General features: G+C 40.5%; 1 protein-coding gene and 1 pseudogene across 2 annotated transcripts; one reads left to right on the top strand and one right to left on the bottom strand.

The window, feature by feature from the left end:
• Positions 1-3,275: 3,275 nt before the first annotated feature.
• Positions 3,276-3,787, bottom strand: LOC308405651 (hepcidin-like; annotated as a pseudogene). Its single transcript has 3 exons — positions 3,708-3,787; positions 3,534-3,620; positions 3,276-3,368 (listed from the first exon to the last, which is right to left on the bottom strand). The product of its transcript is annotated as a hepcidin-like (transcript).
• A 465-nt stretch (positions 3,788-4,252) lies between these two features.
• Positions 4,253-4,772, top strand: LOC308405969 (hepcidin-like; the record flags this gene model as incomplete). The annotated part of the gene is made up of 3 exons (XM_080896786.1): positions 4,253-4,364; positions 4,463-4,540; positions 4,677-4,772. The coding sequence occupies exons 1-3, from the start codon at positions 4,278-4,280 to the stop codon at positions 4,770-4,772; spliced, it is 261 nt and encodes an 86-aa protein (XP_080752912.1). The 5' UTR covers positions 4,253-4,277.
• Positions 4,773-20,368: the final 15,596 nt, after the last annotated feature.

Here is a 20,368-nt window from a genome sequence, read left to right as displayed (position 1 = left end):
AGCTCAATTGTGTATGATCACTCTGAGAGCAGTAGTGATGAACTCTTTGAAGATGCCCATGAAGAGACTGACAACCATGAAACTGGAGGCTCGAGGAAAAGGTCCAGAGAGGATTTGGAAGAAGAAGAGGAATGCTTGCGCGTTTGCAAATTTCGGAGGTGTTCAACTGAGTCCACCAGCACCTGTGATGACAACTAACACTATTTCAACGTGATTTTTCTGTATCCTTTTAGTAGGCTGATGGCCTACTCAGGTGACCCTGAATCCTCCCATGGTTTTGCTGCCATAAGTTGGGCATACACTGTGCAATTTTTTCAGTCGCGTTATTCAGCTCCTGTTCAAACTCTCCGATTGACTCGTAGGGGTTAGAAGTTCGTAGGTCACGATGCAGGGTCTCATACTATACGGCCCGATGCTCTGTGCAACCTGAGTGCTCACACTGTTCGTCCATAGCATGAAGGTTATAACACAAAATTTTACACTATTTTCACGGTTGTTGTGGTCGCGATAATTTTGTGAAGTCACATCGAAAAGGCTCGGATGAGCTTGGCAGTTCTACAAGTTGTGCCTCCATCGCTTGTGTCCGGATCACACGCTGCACTGCCGTGCTGTTCTGTCTTTTCGCTTTCATCTCTGTGTTTGCGCGTGCGCAGTGAGAGACGCTGCGTTGACACCCTCACGACCCTCAAACAGGTTTGATTTTCTTACGACCAAATGACTGATGATCAGGAGCTGATCGTGAGGTGTTAATCACTTCTCGTTACCCCATGTATACAATGCACGACACACGATTAAGGCCAAACTCGGGTCGATCCCCAAAACAGTTGCACGACTGAAAAATCGGCTCAAAATGGGCCAAAAATCGCACAGTGTATGTCCAGCATTAGGCGTAGGCTGCTGGGGGATTCCCATGATGCACTGGGTGTTTCTTCTTCACCCACTATGTGTTAATAGACCTCTCTGCACTGAATTGTACTTGTTGTTAACCTCTGGCTCTCTTCCACAGAATGTCTTTATCCTGTTTTCCTTCCCCCTCCCCAACCGGTCGCAGCAGATGGCCGCCCCTCCCTGAGCCTGGTTCTGCTGGAGGTTTCTTCCTGTTAAAAGGGAGTTTTTCCTTCCCACTGTCGCCAAAGTGCTTGCTCATAGGGGGTCATTTGATTGTTGGGTTTTTCTTTGTAAGTATACCTTACAATATAAAGCACCTTGAGGTGACTGTTACTGTGATTTGGCACTATATAAAAAAAATTGAATTGAATTTAAAATTTAACTCTTTTTGGAGAGTTGGTACGTTAACTCTGATTTAGTGTTAAACACCAAATCTGTCTGGAGTTGATAATTTAACACTTGGTGTTAAGAGTTTATATATTAACTCTCAAAAGAGTATTTTAGTTTAACTACGTAAGAGTTATCTTCTAATTCATTCTAAAAAGCGGGAATTTTACTGTTCTGAACTTCTAGAAATTTCTTTTGGAAATAAACATTTACTAAAAAGACGCAATGGTTTTTGAAAAACATTTATTCTGAACTGTGCACCACAATTTCAAAACATTTTCTGAAAGATGTAACAGTATACATGTTCTCACTTTCATTAGAATTTTGTTTATCAAAAGGTCTGACATGGTAAATGCAAATAACAGCATTCTCATCACTTATTTCTTCAATACAATATGCATGTCCTTCATTCATCCCTTTGTGGAACTTCAACGCACTTCTGCTCTCCCCCATATTCCATCTTCACAAGAATATCCTATGTGGAGACTGAATAAAAATTAGTTGACACTAATTAATGGTACAAATAATCCAGTAATCAATTGCAGCACAGTAAAAAAAAGGAATCCTTTTTGAGCCATTATTTGTGTAAAGTATTTTCCCAAAAGACAAGGACACAGGCAACAGGTAATACTGAACTAAATGCACATGGTTAAACTATTTATAAGAATTTGTTTAAAGAGATGGAATGGAGAACGTGGCTGCAGCTAGGAGTGTCAGCAGAGAGCAGGAACCAGAGGAAAAGCTATCGAGAGACTGATCACCTGGGTCGTGATGGGAACAGTCCAACGGGAATTCTGCATCAATCAGTCAGCGTAATGCCTAAAAGTTTATTCTGATGTAAATATATTAAATTCTTAAAATGAAGAATATGAAAAAAAATCATCAGTGTTTTTAACGACACTGCATTTCATTCATGTGTCTCTATTGGACAGTGTTGTAGAAGTTACAGAAGATAGGAATCAGTTCCACCTTGGCCTGACGTTTGATCACGTTTGGTTGTACTGGCTTTGAGCCTGTTTGTGATACGCTACATCCACATGATACAGCTACTCTAGCTTTTTTTGAAGTGTCGTGAAATATTTTGCTTAAATGTTCTGCAGAACGGATGCAGCGCACATACAGTACAGATATTATCTGAAACAGCATTACACAGTGTTACACCTACTTTACAGTTTCACCACAGTGCAACGTCTCTCAGTATTGTTGAGATGTTTTCTATTATTATGTCCAGTATCAAATTTCTGCTGTACGCAAATCTTTCTATTCTCTCTTTTTCTTCTGTGTGAGGGATTCCTGCATTAATCATGCAGCTTAGAAACTTCATATGCACACCGTGAAAACACCTCCAAATAAATTCAGTGAAAGGTTGTCGAGATAAGGTTGTCTAAAACATTTATGAATGAACTTGTATAGAAAGTGTTTCTAGGAAACATTATCTAACACTTCTACATTCTTTAAAAAAAAGTATGCTTGGTTTAACTTTCAAATAACCAATGAACCAGTCCATCAGCTCAAAGCTATTGTACATTACTGCATTTTTGTCATAATTAGTGGTAAAATTGAATGATGATGAGATGCTCCCCACTCATATAATTACAAATATGGGAAAATATGCTCACTTTACTTTTGCTATCAATGGCTTGGCTCTATTAACAGGTTGTACCACATACGACATGGGCAAGAGTATGAGGCAACAACTCTTAACTGACATCAGCACAAAAACTGTACATCAGGAGCTTCATGTCACTGGTTTCCATTAATGTTTAATTCTTGTCAGACAGAAACAGAAACAGACAGCACATGTTGTAGTATAGTGACTCTGAACTTTTTAATATAATAACATACTGTAGTTCCAAATGCTTGGTACACTGTTCACTGATACAGCAGGATGACCAGATGAAGAAACACTGTCAGACTTTAACAAATGCTAAGCAGTCAAATCATTTCATGTATAACAGTCTATACTTAGTGGTTGATGTGAGAATCGCAGGTAGATATTCTCAGAATCTGCAGCACAATCCACAGACACCAGCATTGCAGCAGCCGCAGCAAAAGCGACACTTCATGCCACGCTTCTGTCTGTGGTACGGCATCTGTGTGAAAGAGGAGAAGAGCAGAGAGTTTATCTTCAGCTGCAAGTCACTTCATTGTTTCTAATTTTATGAAAAGTTGTGAGTGCACAGTTTATTTTAAACATCTCCCTGCATTTGAGAGATCTCACAATTACTGTCTTCATTCATTTATTGAAGTAAACTCACCACCCATGAGTCAGCTGATACCTCCTGATGTTCAGCAGCTGGACTGTCAGTGCTCACAGCCTCTTGTAGCTCTTGCAGTTCTCGTATCTGTAGAGAAAGAAAACAGATCTTAGCATCTTCACAACAAATTCATGCAGAAGAAGCACATTACATGAATTTAACACAGTATGTAACCTCAGCAAATGTGGCAGAGCTCTGCTGAATGCACACATGAGTGCAACGGCCACTGCAACTGCAACGCTGAACGTCTCCATCTTCAGGAGGTTTGAGTGGTTTAAGGTGGTCAGATCCTTTGACTCTCTCGTTGACTCTTGTCAGCGCCTTTGTGATGGTTGACTGAGGGAAACGGTGCTGGTATTTATACTCATTTGCTCCACTGCTGCCTCGTCACTTAGAGTACAGAAACTACTGTCGGGAACAGGCTTGCATCAATAGGACAGGGAAAACCCATATAGTTAAACATCCGAAGGTCAAAGTTCATGCCGACTGAGAAAAGTACAGATTTTCTCCTTCCTCAGGAATTTTCCATTCCTACAATTTCATAGCACAGGAAAATATGGAGTTTTGCAATGTTCCTGAAATCAGGTAGAGTAAGAGCTGTGAGTGACAAGGCAGCAGGGGCCCAAATCAGTATAAATATCAGCACTTCTGCACACATTAACCATCAGACAGAAGGACTCAGCTCACAACAATCATCCGGACCAGGAGAAAGAGTCGAACTTGAGCCTCTCAAAGCTTCCTAAGATGAAGACGTTCAGTGTTGCAGTTGCAGTGGCCGTCGTGCCCACATTCATTTGTGTTCAGCAGAGCTCTGCTGTCCCAGTCACTGAAGTAAGAACTTGACTTTAACCAAGTGTATTAGCTTACAAGCTGCAAATGTTTGTTTCAGTGCTACAATGTGGTTTCTACTGCACTCAGTTCATTAACAGGAGCAGGAGCTGGAGGAGCCAATGAGCATGGACTATCCAGCAGCAGCACATGAGCAGATATTAGTGGACTCATGGAAGGTAAGTAACACTAACTGAGTGAAGGTGGCCAAATTACTTCAGCTAAATGAAAGTGTTTGTTAGAGCAGGTGAAAATAAAGAGCAGTGATGCTGCTGCAGATGAACTCTGTGCTCATGTCTCTTGTGTTTCCTACAGACGCTGTATAACAGCAGACACAAGCGTGGCATCAAGTGTCGCTTTTGCTGTGGCTGCTGCACCCCCGGTATCTGTGGAGTTTGCTGCAGGTTCTGAGGATTCCTGCTCCAACAACCACTCAGTATTAACAAACTGTATGTCACAGTTAATGTGTGAGATTCTACTGTTTTAGTCACATTGTGTCCTCAGTTACTGCCTCAACCACGTGCTTGTATTGCACAGTTTATCACAATAAACTTTTAATTTAAGTGCAATGTGCATTTTTGTTGTCATTTTAAATGTAGCTTTTTCCTTTATTAGACCTTTAAAAATGGCCATCCATCCATCTATCCATTTACATAACCACTTTCTTGTGGGGTGGGCTGGACAGTGTTCACACACAGAGAAACAAGCACTCAAAGTACAAAAGCTATGTCTGGAGCAGTCTTGCATCAGTGGGACTGGGAAATTCCACTGCATCGGAAATGGGAAATTATCCATGTTTGTTTCTTTGCTCTACAACTCCAAGTTTCTTTTTTCAAGCATCATTCTGATACTTTTATTGAAGAACCAAAATATGTACTATTTATATCATTATCATTGATACGTTGTTTCCCTATAATAACTTCAAAAATTTTAATGGCTCATGAAAGAATTCTTTAAACCAACCAAACGGATGAAAACAGATCAGGATCTCGAATGTTTATTTGCTGCAGATAATAACTTTTTAAATACTCAGATTCAATCCGTCAAACTGTGGATGTCATTTGTGAGTTCATTTAAGAATGATGAGATAAGCATATAACCAATATTCTGAAAGCACTGCATGACGTGTTGAGTCCTGTAGAAAATGCGCTTCTGTAGTTGAGTTAAAGAAAAGCTATAAACTCTTTCTTCTATGTTTAGATTTCATACACAGTATAAAGTGCCTAATACAAGCACTGGATTTGTATTAGGCACTGGACTACTACTGGATTTACAGCTGTGTGTGAACCAGCAAAGACAGGCTTACATTTGCATAAACTAAGTTGTTATATTACATCTTAACTCTGTCTTAGTTGCTGGTTCTAATTTCTAAAACCTGTCAGACTCACAGTAAAAGTGCCTCATAGAACCATAGTGTAAGCAACATTTACAGTTACTGTACATAAAACAAAAGAAGGCCTACATCTAAACAGAATTATTATCTCTTAACTCTTCCTTGGCTGCTGTATTTATTTTCTGAAACCTGTCTGGTGTGCTGCTCAATGTTGTTTAAGCAGCTAGGACACGTTTTGTCGCTCATAACTCACAATGGTTCAGCCTGCTCTCATGGGTGAACTTGCAACACTCTGTATTCCCAGCATCTATGCTTGAGCCTGCAGCTTGGAAATTCCAAGTGAAAGGCAAGCCTGCATTTGCTTGTTCACCATAGTTTGTCCTCAAATACCAAAGCAAAAGGAAAGTAATGCTGATTCTTTGAGATATAATGACAAACACGCATAACACACAAAATTATTTTTTTTAAAGAAGATGGATATATAATGGTGCTGCAGTTGTTTGTATTGCAGTTGCTCACTATTGAGTCCATCCCTCCATCTATTAATCGATCCACCCTCTTATGGTGTTCCTATATTTAGCTTATTGTTGACCATTCATTGTGAATAGCTGTGTAATGGGTTTCATTTTAGGGCTTTTGCCTTTTGGTTCGGGGTCTGTGCACCTGCAAACCGTGAGTGGAGCAGCTCATTTATGTGCTGAAACACCTTGCGAATAAATCCAAGAATCTGTGTGTGTGTTTTTGTGTATACTGTATACTGTAAAGTAGCAGTACTAGTGCAGTGTCCAATGATGTGATAAATCATATGAGCATTCATAAGCCACCCGCTTTGTTTATTTTCCTGTTTACAACTTTTTCACCCCCACAGAAGCTAGTGCTATGGAAGCCCATTTCTGCCAAAAAAAAAAGTATTCATAACTCAAAATTTCGACTCATTAACTCGAAATGTAGCTCAAAATTTTTAATTAATAAGTCGAAATCAGTAATCTACGTGAATGACGTCTTTTCCTTGTTACCTGGAAGCTGAAGCCCTCAGCTACAAATGCTACAGCTAAGCTACCAGTGTTACAGCCAGTCGTGAATGCACAAATTGCTGATTATTTTCAGCGTGACTTCACAAATGATGAAATCCTTGAGTTATTAGCGGAATCACATGGCGTTTCGATCAGCAAACGTACTCCTGAAAGCGCCAATTAGTTGTGATCCGGTTTTGAGTGTGCATTCCACGTAGATTGTTGATTGGCAGAGCTAACTCGAAATTTTGACTTACTTTTCTCAAAATTTGGAATTAATACATTGAAATTTTGAATTTATAAGTCGAAATTTCAAGAAAATGAGTCAAAATTTTGAGTTAATAAGTCGAAATCTTGAGAAAGATAACTTGAAATTCCAAGTTATGGATACTTTTTTTTTTGTGGCAGAAACGGGCTTCCATAAGTTTCAGTAGTCAGTAAAAGCACGGATAAAACAATCTACTGTCTGAAGCAAAAGTAACACCTGACACCTAACAGGATTCTGTTTGATTTTGTGCGAAAGACAAGAGCAAAATGTCAAGAGCCTGCAGTATGAGCCGATCCCTTAGCATACCCCCCCCTCCCCCGCCCCCCCTTTTCTCCTGTGGAGAGAGGCATTGGGAAAATATGTTTTAAAAGAACCACACATACACACACACACACACACACGCACGCACACACTTATATTTGAGTGATTTTACAGTCATTGTTTTAATTGAATGAATTGAGCACACCAACTGTGAGTCAGCTAACATCTCCTTATGTTAGCTGACTCACAGTTGCAACTGGACTGTCATTGCTTGTTGCCCCCGATAGCTCTTGTGGCTGCTTAAAGAAAACCAGATGTTAGTGTCTTGGCTGCTCATTCATGAATTTAAGTTGGCCTGTTTCGGCAAATGTAGCAGAGCTCTCCTGAAGGGCCCCTGCAACTGCAACATGTTATGTCTTCATTTTCAGGAAGGTTGAATGGTTTATGTTGGTCAGATCCTCTGACTGGCTTCTGTCAGCTCCTTTGTGATGCTTGGCTGCGGTAAAAGGTGCTGGTATTTATACTCATTTGGTCCAAGGTGCCTCATTAGTCACAGTGTAGCATTTCACGACCAGCTTACATCAGCAGTACTCTTAAACTGCGCAGTGTTTTGCTCTGAAAGCATGTATCCTTCAGCAGTGTTGTACAGGAGGCTGTGCAGTGCTCAGGTCTGACCTAACAGGGTGGTATAATTTCATTCAGCTGTCTACGTTGGCTATAAAATATATATATATTCTAAAAAGAAAAAAAAGAATTTAAACTGAATAGATAACAGCCTTTTCACCTCTTATGATGTTCATATATCTGTAACTGTATAAAAGGGCCCAAAGTTCACAGGACAATTCTATTTAAATTCTGATACAGGTGTTTGTAAGTTTATATAAGTTTATAAACTGTTCATTTAATATTTAACCTTCTGTTAGTTTGATCCAGCCCACTGTCTGGTGACATCATCCAGTTAGTAAGATGGCCAGTTTCATGTCGGACGAGCAGTGTTGGTCCGGTGGGGGTGCACTGATTCCTGTGGGATGTGATGTGTGCGTGAATGATAAAAAGCCACACACACCCCCCCTGTGATTACAACCACAGGAATTGAGCTGTAAGTATAAAGTGCTTCAAACCAAACCTCAAGTTCCTTCTTCCATACTTTTTGACAATTTGGCCTTAGGTGGTGTTCTGGCCGACACACCGGGGTGACCATATTTTTAAAGAGTGAATCAGTGCCACAACCGTGCCTATCCCTGATATCTCCACTCCAGTAACATTAATGGAGAGTTTCTTAGCATCTTTAGTACTCGATGATTTCTAAACACTTGTTGTACAATGTGCTACATGTCTGAGACAACATGCCTTTTGTCCTGTCTTCTTTCTCTCACCCCAACAGATGGCCGCCCCTCCCTGAGCCTGGTTCTGTTTGAGGTTTCTTCCTGTTAAAAGAGAGTTTTTCCTTCCACTGTCGCCAACATGCTTGCTCATAAGGGGGTCATATGATTGTTGGGTTTTTCTCTGCATTATTATTATTGTATCTTACATTCTTCCTTACAATGATGCTAGAAAGATGCGACTGTTATTGTGATTTGGCACTGTTTAAATAAAACTGAATTGAATTAAGACACACAAATATAAATTTGTGTGTTAATTATATTTATTTAATCTATATTTCTAAGCACCTTTAAAACAATGACTTATTGATGTTAGAAATTGATACACATATTAATGACTTTGGAGATATGTAACTTTGGTTTTTTTTTAATTTTCCTCTCACCTCTGATCTGACACTGAAGCGCTGCTGTTACCTTTCAGACAGAAGCAGACAGATGATTATAAGTTTCACTTTTTTTAACATTAAATATATATATATATATATATATATATATATATATATATATATATATATATATATATATATATATATATATATATATATATATATACCTCAGGCAGCAGAAACCCAAGAAAGAGGAGGGAGACGAGGAACCATCATGGAAGGACAGGCCCCTGCACGGTATGTACCACCGGCAGATAGAGGAGGTGGCTGATATCCAGAAATCCTACCAGTGGCTGGACAAAGCTGGACTGAAAGACAGCACAGAGGCACTAATCATGGCAGCACAAGAACAAGCTCTGAGTACAAGATCCATAGAGGCTGGGGTCTATCACACCAGGCAAGACCCCAGGTGCAGGCTGTGTAAAGATGCCCCAGAGACAATCCAGCACATAACAGCAGGGTGCAAGATGCTAGCAGGCAAGGCATACATGGAACGCCATAACCAAGTGGCCGGCATAGTGTACAGGAACATCTGTGCCGAGTATAACCTGGAAGTCCCGAGGTCAAAATGGGAGATGCGCCCAAGGGTGGTGGAGAATGACCGAGCTAAGATCCTGTGGGACTTCCAGATACAGACGGACAAAATGGTGGTGGCTAACCAACCGGACATAGTGGTGGTAGACAAACAGAAGAAGACGGCCGTAGTGATCGATGTAGCGGTTCCGAATGACAGCAATATCAGGAAGAAGGAACACGAGAAGCTGGAGAAATACCAAGGGCTCAGAGAAGAGCTCGAAAGGATGTGGAGGGTGAAGGTAACAGTGGTCCCCGTGGTAATCGGAGCACTAGGTGCGGTGACTCCCAAGCTAGGCGAGTGGCTCCAGCAGATCCCGGGAATAACATCGGAGATCTCTGTCCAGAAGAGCGCAGTCCTGGGAACAGCTAAGATACTGCGCAGGACCCTCAAGCTCCCAGGCCTCTGGTAGAGGACCCGAGCTTGAAGGATAAACCGCCCGCAGGGGCGTGCTGGGTGTTTTTTATATATATATATATATATATATATATATATATATATATATATATATATATACAGAATACATAGAGTTCAATTGATTACATTTGTTTTATTATTTATTTGATAATAGTTTACATGTTACTGGCACTTACTTTAATATACCACAGACTCAGACTGAGATAAAAACGACATAGCCTTTAGGAGCTGCGTGAGATGTCGCAGACTCACCTGTGTGGACTCACCTGCAGGTCGAACTGAACATGCTTTGAAAGAAAAGATGCAGTTTGGTTCCTCTGAGGATGGAGGAAAAGGTCTGTCAGAGTCTTGCAGAGTAACTGCTTATATCTGCAGCGGAGTGGAGACGTCAGAGCAGGACGCCTCTTTACACACTCAACAATTATGCGATAAAATTTCACCCAAACTGCCAGTGTGTGTTTCATTTAAAACAGTTAATCTGTCATCAGCGCAGGTGAATGGAAATGTGTGTAATGTGTGTTTTAATTTACTGATCCACCCAGTCATTAAGCAAATGTTTATCTTTCGGTGGAGCACCTTGAATACTTCATGTTCCTCTTGTAGTCATGGAACAGTAAAGAGGTGGTTTGCACATATTTCTACATAAATACAACATTGCTCTTTGGTGTGTACTAAGAATAGAGAAAAATGAGAAAAAATGATCTGAAATGAAAGTGGAAATGTGAACACAATTCTGGAAGCATGATGGTCAATGTAACACTTCAATTCAACTTCCACTGGTCTCACTCAAAAATCATTCTGTTTAATCTCTGAACACAGACTGGATCATTTAGCAAGCTTTGTTCACCTACACGAACGCTGGACTTTTCTAGCAACATGTCTTAAAAATTGATTTATTTTTCCAGGGTTTAAAGGCACAGTCTGTAAAATCTCACCACTAGACGTCAGTAGACTGTAGATTGCAGTCAACTAAATTCTGTTTTCTCACTCCTCTCAAGTCAAGTGCATAATCCCAGTTCTGGTGGTTGCTGTAGAACAACCACATTAATCTATAATCAGTGTTGGGACTAACGCGTTATTAAGTAACGCGTTACAGTAACTACGTTATTATTGTGGTAACGAGCACGGTAACTAGTTATTATGCCAAAACCAGGAACGCGTTACTCGTTACTGGGATTTAGATAGGCTCGTTATTCGTTACTTCGTGTGGTGGCTATCGCGGAGCTTCCACAGATTCAATAACATTAGCAAGTGGTGGAAGCCAGCAGGTGGATGAGGGAAAAGGGAGGCAAGAGGAGAGACCTGAAGCAGCCGCCGGTCCGAGTATCAGGTGAACTGAACTTCAGGTAAGAAGTTATGACCTGCAGTCTATCTGAGTCACATAAACCAAGTTTAGGTGGAGTTTATTTTCGTTATGCTGACTTTTTCGTACTGCGTGCTAGCTAGCATGACGGAGTTTCTATACAGCTGGGTGGGTGCTATGTTACTGATGTTGAACTTTATTTTGTTCATACGGTTAATTATTAGAGTTGCCAACCGTCCCGTAAAAACGGAATCGTCTGGTATTCAGAGAAAATATTACGGGTTTTGTATTGAGGTGAAAAGGAACATTTTGTCCCGGACTTCAGCTACAATGAAAAAGACACAAAGCTGGAGTTATTCTGTGTTTACGCCGCACAGCTGCCTCTTCTTCTCTCATCCTCTGCCCCTCCCTCTCCTGTTTCTACTTCAATCATGAAACTGATCAATGATCAGCTGATCAGCTTTTCTCTCTTGTTTGTTTATCGCTCACTTTGCGCCAGAAAGAGGAAACCAGCGGATGTCGCGCTAAACAACAGCAGTACGTTTAAGCTTGATCAGCTGTTGTTAGAATTTATTTAATATTACTTTCTACTATCAGCTGATGTTTGCTGGAGCCACAGCTGTAAACCTGCTGGTCATGATGTCGGTTTGAATATGTGGTGAGAGGGAAACATGAAGATGAAACCAGGAGATGTCCTTACTGAATCATCAGAGCTGAACAGGTGATGGAGAAACAGGTTTACCTTTTAGGTGACATGAATGAGTTGAAGGGAAGTTATGAACTGTTTCTGAGAGACAAATAACACCAGGATCCTTTTTTTACTTAGCTGATAGCTGGTAACTGTGCAGGGGCGGGTCTAGCAAAGTGTTGCCAGGGGGGCAGGTAGGGCATTAACAGGGAAAGGGGGGCACAAGGAAATACTTTTCTTTCTTATTCTCATTTAAAATGTCTAGCTTTTAAAAAAATAATTATCTGAGTCTTACAACAAATGATTGATAAATTGATGCATATATACCATCAGAACAGTGTACATCACTGTCACAACAGCGTTTGTTTTCATTCAAAGGCTTTATGATTTTTCCTATAATGGTGGGCCGGTCTCTAGTCAAATCCCCCGGGATGATTTTTTTTTGTCCCAGTCCAGCCCTGTATGCAGCTCATCTGCAGTCTGGTGTTACCTACATCTTCCTATTCAGAAGGCAGAATTTCCAAGTTCTGAGTACCATCGAAAGCACCACGACTGCAGTTTTTGTGTTGGATGTAAAAAGCAGGCTAGAATCATGCGGCGGTCAACGACGGTCCAGGCGTGGGATTTCTCTTGTGGAAATGTGCACATTATTTTTTCCTTTCTATTGGTAGGTGGCACAGTGCACTTATGGCAAGTAAGCAAGCTAGAATACTGGCAGTCTGGCTGGGTATCCAGTTACGGAAGCAACACATTAACAAGAGAATTCTGAGTAAAACCAAAGTTACTTTCCCTAGTAACTAGTTACTCTGAAAGTAACGAGTAACTTGAAGTAACTGAGTTACTTTTGATAGAAGTAACTAGTAATGTAACTAAGTTACTAATTTAAAGTAACTTACCCAACACTGTCTATAATGAGTGCATGCTGTCGGTGTACTGTGTTAGCTGGAGTCCACGTCTATTTACTCTGGAGGAGGCTGTAAATTTTTTTGAAAGGAGTACAGTACAAGTCTTTTTAGCACATGTAGTGAGAGTCAGAGAATAATAATACTGCAACAAATCAGGACATGATCTTTCATCGACTTCCATCAGGTTTGTTCAAAATGCAGTCAGAAGATATTTGAGCATCTGTGCAACCATTTCAACAAAGAAAACCATGCAGAATTACTGCACCATTTACTACACTTAATTCAGATATATCAGATAAAAAGAGGATAAATAATCGTAAAGAAACATTTGCATTTGCATAAAGTAATAACATTTCTATGAAAAAAGCTTTGTTCAAACTGGCTGCTACAGGTCAACAAGTCACATTTTGTCAGTTTTCATATGTTTTGTTTTTTTTGTTTCACTAAAGTTTGTAATATTAGGCAAGAAGATGGGTGAGCAAGAACAGAGAGAAAGAAGAAAAGTGAGAGTAAGAGCACGGGGGGGCTTAGGAGGCAGAAGGTAGTTATTACATATTTATTCATTGTCAGTTCAACTGCATCATTTGTATTACAGTAACAAACAAATATTTCCTGTTACCTTTTTGTATCTCTGCATTGATTTTCTTTCTTTTACTGTACTTAAATTACCAGGCTGAAATGACAGAGTTTTGTTACATATTGTGTGAAATAGACAACATTTTAAAAACTTCACCAAACTAAGCTGCAGTTTCTGGAAACATGTTTAAACATTTGAAAAAACTGGACTGTCTGTGGGCAAAAACGCATGTGAACTGGAGGGTCAGCAGTAAATCTGAAGGTAAAATTAGAGTCGGAACACATCGCTGTTTATGTTATGATGTGATTTCGTGGCCTTCATTTAGCCTAAGGACACAAAAGCGTTGATATATTTTTATCCACCAGGGCATACTGTGAACCCAGCAACTTATGTGTGTGATCTCTTATCGCTCTCCAACAGCTGGTATGACATTCACTCCTCCAGGTGGTTCCTCTTTTGGGGTACCCAGGATGTTTTCTGAACTAGGTAGAACAGAGTCGTGTTATTTTGCACCTCAGTCACAAAAAACCTTCAGAAAAAAACTGAAAGCTTTTGTCTCTCTGGGAGAATTTAACGCTCTTCATACTTTTAGAGCAAAGCTTCTGTTGCTAAACTAGACTTTGCATTATGTTCCTTGTTTGTTTTGACTTTCCGTATTTTTATCATTCCGTGTCTGTTTTTGACATGATGAATTTTGTAATTATTGTAACCTTACAATGATGACCCTTCTTAAAAAAAAGTCTCCTCAGAATTCATCGGAAGGGAATTCCTGCTTAAATTGAACAATTTTTTTTTTCTTTTAAAATCCAAAGATCTGTCTGCATCTGTTCATGAGCACATAGGGAAGAAGCTGAACTTGGTAGTTCAGCTGAGCTATCCAGTATTTTTTTTATGTCAGCAGAAAAAAGACTAAAAGACTATTTCAAATGCTCATTGGCTCAAATTCATATATAAAACATTAACTATGACCACAGTTTGTGCTACAAAAGGCAGAATTTTAGCATGTCATTTCAACAAGCCTGCTTTTGCCTTAGCTTAGAGTTTAAGCTGGCACTATAAGGTTGATTCTACTCTGTTGTTGACACGAACAGCAGAAGACACCACACCCTGTTAGTCACTGCTGTTATACTATTTGAAGTTCACTGTCTCGAGCACATTCACAGTCGGTGGATTGTAATGTAGAGTCCCTGCAGTCAAGTCTGCACAGTCACAAACATTTGGTTGGTATGCAGATGTCTTCCCCGACCCTTGCGTTCAGCATCCAATAACAAAATTGGCATCACTTGAACCTAAATAGATCCTAACAGATTCACATATGCAGTAACATCAAAAGCTTCCCTCCTCTCTCCCTGGTATAGGTTATTATAGTAACCTGGGAATTATTACTGAGTCTACCACTGTTGACAGTGATGCTCACTCTTGATATTACTGACGTTTGATTTTCTCATGATAAGTAGTGTCTTTCACCACTTTAAAACCTCAAGTAGATCAAGTTCCTGTTAAGGTCCTTCCAGTTAAAAACCCCCCAAAACGTTTTATTTAGAGTTAAAATTAACATCTAATTTACAAGCATCTAATTATTCAGCAGTAGATGCTTCTAAATTAAGCATTTCCATGAAAATAGCACATTAGAATAAAGCACTCTGACCACATGTCTATGTCTGAACCACTTTCAGCATTTTGCTTTAAGACTTTTCCTTTTTAATGTTGATTTTTTAAAAGTTTTTGTAAGAAAAGCAGAGATCTGATATTGACTGCGCTTCTTGGCTAACTAAAAACTAAGACATTTGGATGTTGAGTGGCATCTACAAACCAACTGTATGACTTTATTCCAGGTGACTGTAGCAGTCAGATGATTTTTTTAAATAATAACAAATAAATGTCATCGCTAAACAGCTTTTTTATTACAACATATTAAAGAACACATGTACAACTATATTTTAGTGGTTGATGGAACTCTTTTTGAACTTTGTTAACACTGAGAAGATGGTGTGTGGTTTCCTGTTCACAAAGGTATACTAACCAATTAAGTTGTCATTGTTTAAAGACTATATGAAGACGGATGCATTATTCCCTTCACTGTAATAACCACATCTAGACTTCTCACTTTGTAGGACCTATGTTGTTTGTGGAGACATCAACATCTGTCCAAACTGCGGTTCAGTTTTTGCAGTCATACTTTAGTTTTGACCAGTTGACATCAGGGTTTCAGCCATGTTCGCCAGAACATCTTTACCAGTCACAGTGATTACATGCCATTATGTATGCCAAATTCTAGCTGTGATCGAAAGCCGCAATATTTAAAAATTGGAAAAACAGAAAGAAAGAAAGTGTTTTTTCAACGATCACATTAGCTTCTTGGTTATTTTCTAAACTATGTCGATCCAATTTTAATAGCCTATTGGAAGAAAGCCATTAGCTTACTAAAGAGTGTATTCTTTGACTTAACGCCAGACTTCTAATTTGATCCATCTGTAAGAAAAATACTTCAATAAATGTTCTGTGTTTGTTGGAAGTTAGACAAAATTCAAGTGCCTATCAAGATCATAACTGATACAACATTTACAGCTGGTGTTTATTATTGCTGCATGTCACACAGGTCAGACCACAATAAGTTAAGTGAATGTCAGAGTGCTGAGGTGAGTGATTGATTGGTTAAATATCGGTGTGTTACAGACATTCTTTCTATGAAGAAGTATTAGGGCCACATTAAGAAAAAAATGTATTTGTTCAGTTTGCGAATAAAGTCAAAATTATGATATTAAGCTCAATACTATTTTGAAAAATAAGTCGAAATGTGGAGATCAAAGTTGTTGTTTGAAAGTGGGAAACAAACGGCCTCAGTGCAAGAAATAAGTTCTAATAGTGACCAGTAGAAAACCACCACACTCACACTGAAAATAGGCTACACAAGCCTTATTTTTCTTTGAAGCAGACTAGTGGGCTGAAGGCGTAGTTCTGAAGCCACCACAGTCAAAGTAATGTACTTGGTTACAAACAGGAAAAGGTGGTCACTCAGAAGAACAAGCAGGCAATCACATATCAGTCTTGCATCTTCCCGAGAAAGGCTTTTCACCCATCTTAACCTGCCTTGCGTCAGTACGGAGTGATTCTACACCAGATCCTGCGAATACCACTCTAGAGCTCTTCCTCTCCAGATTCAAGTGACTTCTTCTGGTTGCTCACTTCCTAATTACCGAGTAGGCTTTTCCTCCTTAAAATCCTGTGATGTGCAGTCTTCATTCCAATCTGCAGATGTCGCTGTGCGGCGTTCAGGAGAAAGCTTAGACATGGATACGGGGGTGGAATAAGAAACCAGAAAAAGGATAGCTTTGTTTTTGTTCTTTTATGACTGTAGTAACATGTGAGTTTGCTCCGAATGGCTGCGCTTGAGACTTTCCATTACAACTCCCTAAATCCACCGGTCCAACAGTTTCCAATCCAGGCTTTAAGTACAACAAATCCACGTAAATCTTAATTAAAATGAATCCTCCTTCCGGTACAACTTCAAAAGCAAAACCATTCGGGCCAGGTTAAAACTATTTTCTTTTAAAATGTCATTTTCCCTCACCAGAGTCTCCAAGTTTAACCAGCTTCCCTGCTACAACTGTGTCCTACAACCTTCTCCCTTCCTGTTTCTCTCTCTCAATTCCTCTTTCTCTCCCCTTTATAGAGAAGGGCTCAAATCATCATCAATCAACTACTCCCTGTACTCAACTCCAAATAGCTGGCAGACATATTTCACCATGCCACTTTCTCCAACACTACACCCTATATAAAATGTCTTGCATAGATGAGTTAGAGAAATCGTACTTTAGAATCAGTTTGAGTTGCAATTAAATGATTTCTCTCTTAGCACATAAACACAGTGTGGTGATAAGTATAAGGTTGTTGAAAAGATGGTGCAGAGAGGTGCATCAAGTCAGACGGATAAACCACACAAACTCGGAAATGTTGGCTGGATTTGTACAAAATGAAACAGCTGGAAGTGGACATATGCAAGGATACTGATGGTTACATCCACGTGCAATAAAGAGAAAGTATCACAGGACACAATAAGACAGCTGATCAAGTTGTTTCACCAACTAGCTAACACAATGCATTTTGTTGAGGGTAATCTCTCCTTATACACTGCCTCCAGAATTAAAGTGTAGCTTTGTCCCTAATGCTACTGCTTAGGAAGTGAAGGACAAGAAACTTATTTTTAAAGCAAAAGTAATATTCAAATAATTGATTTTAGCTAGCTAAGAAATCTATCATTAGATTCTCAGTTTTTGGGACAGTATTAGGCAGGCCCTAATATTTTGAAAATTGAAATGTTTACAATTTTTTGATTATATTAATCAATTTAAAACTTATTTCTCATCCTAGTTCAGATGACCAACTACTGACAACCTGGACAGTGGTTGGTCATCTGAACCCTGTGAAGCAGGGAAGTGAAAAAAAAAGCAAAAGATAGATATTCCTTTGTGCACCTGTTTTATATTTTGTAATTTTGGATAAACAAAAATGTTAAAAATACATGAGAAGCACCAAAGGAAAGTCTTGTTAGTCTAATGACGTGACATCACAGAAAAACTAAAAATATAAGACATGTTTAGAAAAGAAGCGTTTAGCTAACATGACTGGACTGCAACTGGATCTCATCCCTCTTGAGCTGTTGTGGGAACAGAATGATAAGGTAACCAAAACATGTCAATCAAAGCTGTCCAACTTATAGAATAGAATAGAATAGAATAGAATTCAACTTTATTGTCATTGCACATGCACAGGTACAGGGCAACGAAATGCAGTTTGCATCCATCCAGAAGTGCTTTAGTGATATAGATATATTACAATATATATTAGCAATAATATAGATATGTGAGTATATTACAGAAATGGGTCTATTATGGTATGTTATAATGTACACGGTATGAAGTATGTTGTGAATATTCTATAACTATAAGTATGTACAGGCTGTAGTGAGTACAAGCTATGTACAGGCTATGAACAGGATATAAATATGAAAAACTATACAGAATATGAAATAAATAACTTTACAGAATCTGAGATATACAGCTATACAGAATGGGAACTATGCAAGTTGTAAACAGTTGTAGGATTAAAGATTATCGAATGTACAGAATGATTATTTACACAGAGCTATACAGTAGTGCAGTTAAGATAAGTGAGGGTGTAGATAGTTTCTACAGAGGCTATATAAAGTGCTAGTGGTTGTGAGTGGTGGTTCAGTCCATGTTATTATTGTGTGTTTGAGGGTACAGTTGTCCATTGTGGGTGTGTGTATGTTCAGTCCATGAGTTTAACGTGGGTCAGATGTCAGGAGGCAGAGTTCAGGAGTCTGACAGCTGTGGGGAAGAAGCTGTTCCGGTACCTGGTGGTCTTAGTCCGGAGGCTCCTGTAGCGCCTCCCAGAGGGCAGGAGGGTGAAGAGTCCATGCGATGGGTGACTGGGGTCTTTGATGATTTTCCCAGCCCTTTTCAGACACCGCTTCCTGTAGATGTCTTTTATGGCAGGAAGTGGTGCTCCGGCGATGCGCTGGGCAGTTTTCACGACCCTCTGCAACCCCTTCCGGTCCGAGGCAGAGCAGTTCCCGTACCAGACTGTTATACAGTTGGTCAGGATGCTCTCGATGGTGCAGCGATAGAAGTTCACCAGGATGTCTGAGGACAGGTGGTTCTTCCTCAGAGTCCTCAAGAAGAAGAGGCGCTGGTGAGCCTTCTTGACCAGCTTGGAGCAGTTGGTCGTCCAGGTGAGATCCTCGGAGATGTGGACTCCCAGGAACTTGAAGCTGCTCACACGCTCCACAGCCGTCCCCTTAATGTGGATGGGTGGATGTGGGTCAGCATTCCTCCTGTAGTCCACGATGAGCTCCTTGGTCTTCTCGGTGTTAAGCAGCAGGTTGTTTCTGTCGCACCACTCAGCCAGACGATCCACCTCCTCCCTGTAGGCGGCCTCATCGTTGTCACTGATGAGGCCAATCACCGTGGTGTCATCTGCAAACTTAATGATGGTGTTGGAACCATCAGCAGGTCTGCAGTCGTGGGTGAAGAGGGAGTAGAGGAAAGGGCTCATCACACAGCCTTGTGGTACACCGGTGTTCATTGTGATGGTAGATGAGCAGTGGTTATCCAGCCGGACATGTTGGGGGCGGTTGGTCAGGAAGTCCAGTAACCATTTGCAGATGAGGGAACTGATGCCCAGATCTGTCAGTTTCCTGATGAGTTGTGAGGGGTGGATTGTATTGAATGCTGAACTGAAGTCTATAAACAGCATTCTGGCGTAGGTGTTGTTGTTGTCCAGGTGTGAGAGGACAGAGTGCATTGCGATGGAGACTGCATCCTCTGTGCTCCTGTTCTGGCGGTATGCGAATTGGTGGGGGTCCAGGGTGGGGGGGAGACAGGATTTGAAGTGTGCTAGGACCAGTCGCTCTAATCACTTAGTGATGATGGGGGTGAGTGCTACTGGGCGGTAATCATTGAGGCAAGATGGGTTGGAGTTTTTGGGTATCGGGACGATGGAGGTGGATTTGAAGCAGGCCGGTACCACAGCGTGGGCCAAGGACAGATTGAATATGTCTGTGAGCACTCCTGCAAGCTCCCCAGAACACGCTCTGAGAACACGCCCGGGGATGCCATCAGGGCCTGCAGCCTTGTGGACATTGATCCTGCTCAGCACCGCTCCTACATCGGTGGGGGAGAGAGTCAGAGGTTGGTGGTCTGGCGTCATGTCTGCTTTGGTTGTGGTTGTGGGGTTCCCTCGCTCAAAACGAGCATAAAAGTTGTTGAGCTCGTTGAGGAAGGAGACATCAGAGGATGCGGGGGAGGGTTTGGTGGTCCTGTAGTCTGTGATGGTCTGGAGTCCTTGCCACATGCGTCGGGGGTTGGAGTTGGAGAA

This window comes from Rhamphochromis sp. 'chilingali' (genome assembly GCF_963969265.1).
Source record: "Rhamphochromis sp. 'chilingali' genome assembly, chromosome: 11".
NCBI classification, from domain to species: Eukaryota; Metazoa; Chordata; class Actinopteri; order Cichliformes; family Cichlidae; genus Rhamphochromis; species Rhamphochromis sp. 'chilingali'.
Note: the sequence above shows the minus strand (reverse complement) of the source record. Positions and strands in the feature narration are given on the sequence as shown.